We start from the raw sequence: 2514 nt of genomic DNA on the forward strand, positions 1-2514 counted from the left end.
TATATATATGTATATATATATATATATATATAATATTCAAATAATAATTAATAATAGTATGTGTAAAATATATTGTAAATTAAATTTTATGTACAAATTATTTTTTTAATTTTGAATATTTCTTATTAGAAGATAAATTTCAGATACCGTGAATGAACTCGATTTGTCTCCATTGTTCGACCTGTTGAAGTTATTAAATTTACCCATGATACCATTTGTTACTAATAAAACGACTAATTATGTCAAACAACTTGCCAGCGTAAAGAGAATTTTGGGCCTTGACATTTTCTTTGGCTTTGAAGTCATACCCGATCCAAAGAATAAGAGTAAGAACGTACTCTTTTTCCATTTTCCGATTCGTTCCTATCCTTTTCTCGCGTATGTATACTTTTTATTATAATAGTATATTTATTTCATATTATTATTTTCAAATATTTTGCAAATTACTTAATGTTGTAATTAGTATACATAATAAATAAATTTATAATAATAATAATAATAATAGCGATAAAGAATTGGAGAAGCGGTTACAAACTATCAGATTGCGAAAATCAGATGAGTTAAATGACGAAGCCGTATTGAGCGAGAACGAAGAGGCCGAATTTATCTATATGGCTGATGTTATTAAACACATCATTAACAATGGTACTGATAATAAATGCACTTCAGACGACGAATTGATTGAAGATGAAGAATTAAAAGAATTTCTTAAGGGAATTTACAATATTAGTAATCTTCTTCACGACGTAAGTATTTTTTTTTATTAATAATAAATTCAGTTGAACACACTAGTTCGTATCGGTGCGTATTAATCCGCCATAAGTTAGATCGGATATGTCACACCTGATCTCTGTAACGTTTAAAATTGTTACTAACTTGATTAAAATTTTAATAAATATAATTTTCTTATAATTCTGAATATTTTATTGTAGTTTATTTATTTGTAATTTCTATTTAATGAAAGATTCATTGTGTTTTATGAAGTAGATTTACTACTTTTAGATTTAGATACTTTACTACCTAGTTCACGCTGGGTTAAAATTGTTGTACACTGATTTAATCTGAAGATGAATGTAAAAGTGAAATGCAAATATTATAAAATACATATTTTATTTAAAAGCACAATAAAATGTATTGAGAATTCATTGTTTAATCGATTTTAATCGATTTTAATCGATTTTTTTTATTATATTAATTGAATATATAAAATTTTTCAAAATCTTAATTGTTAAAATAAAGATTTAATATTTTTAACCAAAAATTCTATTTTTTTATTACGCTCTATAATATTTGTTGCTAATTTTATTTTTAAATGCAATTCCAAAATACAATTAAGATTTTAAAAAATATTATATATTCAATTATTAAGAGAACATACAAGAATTTAATTCTTTGACAGGCGATGTATGCAGACCAAAATCAGAGTATTTCCAGAGAAAGCTTGAGCGATAGTGATTATATGCTAGTAGACGAGCTACAAAAATTAACAGATGATTATGTAATAGATAGTAATTTATCTCTCACTCCTACACCGATTTGGCGTCTCTTTATTGAATCCATTTTTGAAGGAATCGATAAGTTGGATCTTGACAACAAGGATAAAATTCTCATTGGTAATTTGGAGTATTTGAAAGATGTTGCAGTACTATTAGCTTATTTGGAGGAAGAAGCCTTAGGTATGTATATTACTGATTTATAATATTAATTCTAATTAAATTAATTACATTACTTTGTTGTTATTTAAATTCAGTATTTACTTTAAAAAAAAACGTTTTCAAAATTCGAATCAATATTCATTTAGAAAGTTACATTTGGTGGACGGTTGTGGACATTGTGGCGCCTCACGCTTTTGAAAAACTCAGGGATATTTGGAACAAGTACGTTAGTAAAATAACAGACGTGGAAGTTATAGACAAATCACAATCATTATTCTGTGGAGCAATTGTCAATAAATTAATGGGTATCTATTTATAACTTCAATAAATCTTTTTGTAAATAATATATGCAATACAAATATATCAACATCTAATTTTTTAAATAATGCTATATTTAGATTTAATAAACGTGTCTTTACAATGTATCTTAGCTGCTTTTAATTAATAATGTCTATTGACTTTTAGGAATGGCTGTATCGTGGCTGTTCGTAGATCCGACATTTCACGAAAATAAAGTTAACGAAGTACAAGAAATGCTAGAGAATATAAGAGAGGCATTTGGCTCACTTGTCGCTAAGACGGATTGGATGGATCAATCGACGAAAACGGCAACAATCGAAAAGAGCAAAAAAATGGAGTATTCAATTGGATTTCCCACATGGCTCTTTAACGAAGAGAAGCTTGATGAATATTACGAAGGAGTAAGTTTTGTGAAAAATTAATTATAATAGTTACAATTTTCTGCCAAAATAAGTGAAAAATTTGTTTTGCGGAAATTTTACGCATTAAAAATTTCTCATTTAATTGTATTAATTATTATATATATATATATATATATATATATATATATATATATATA

General features: G+C 26.0%; 1 protein-coding gene across 1 annotated transcript; it reads left to right on the forward strand.

The window, feature by feature from the left end:
* Positions 1-143: 143 nt before the first annotated feature.
* LOC105625486 (neprilysin-11-like) lies at positions 144-2356 on the forward strand (the record flags this gene model as incomplete). Its single annotated transcript, XM_012206814.1, has 5 exons — positions 144-378; positions 506-746; positions 1400-1676; positions 1802-1960; positions 2121-2356. Coding segments are annotated over 5 exons (1148 nt in total), but the record flags the coding sequence as incomplete, so codon positions are not given.
* Positions 2357-2514: the final 158 nt, after the last annotated feature.

Source organism: Atta cephalotes, assembly GCF_000143395.1.
Source record: "Atta cephalotes unplaced genomic scaffold scaffold01939, whole genome shotgun sequence".
Lineage (NCBI taxonomy): Eukaryota > Metazoa > Arthropoda > Insecta > Hymenoptera > Formicidae > Atta > Atta cephalotes.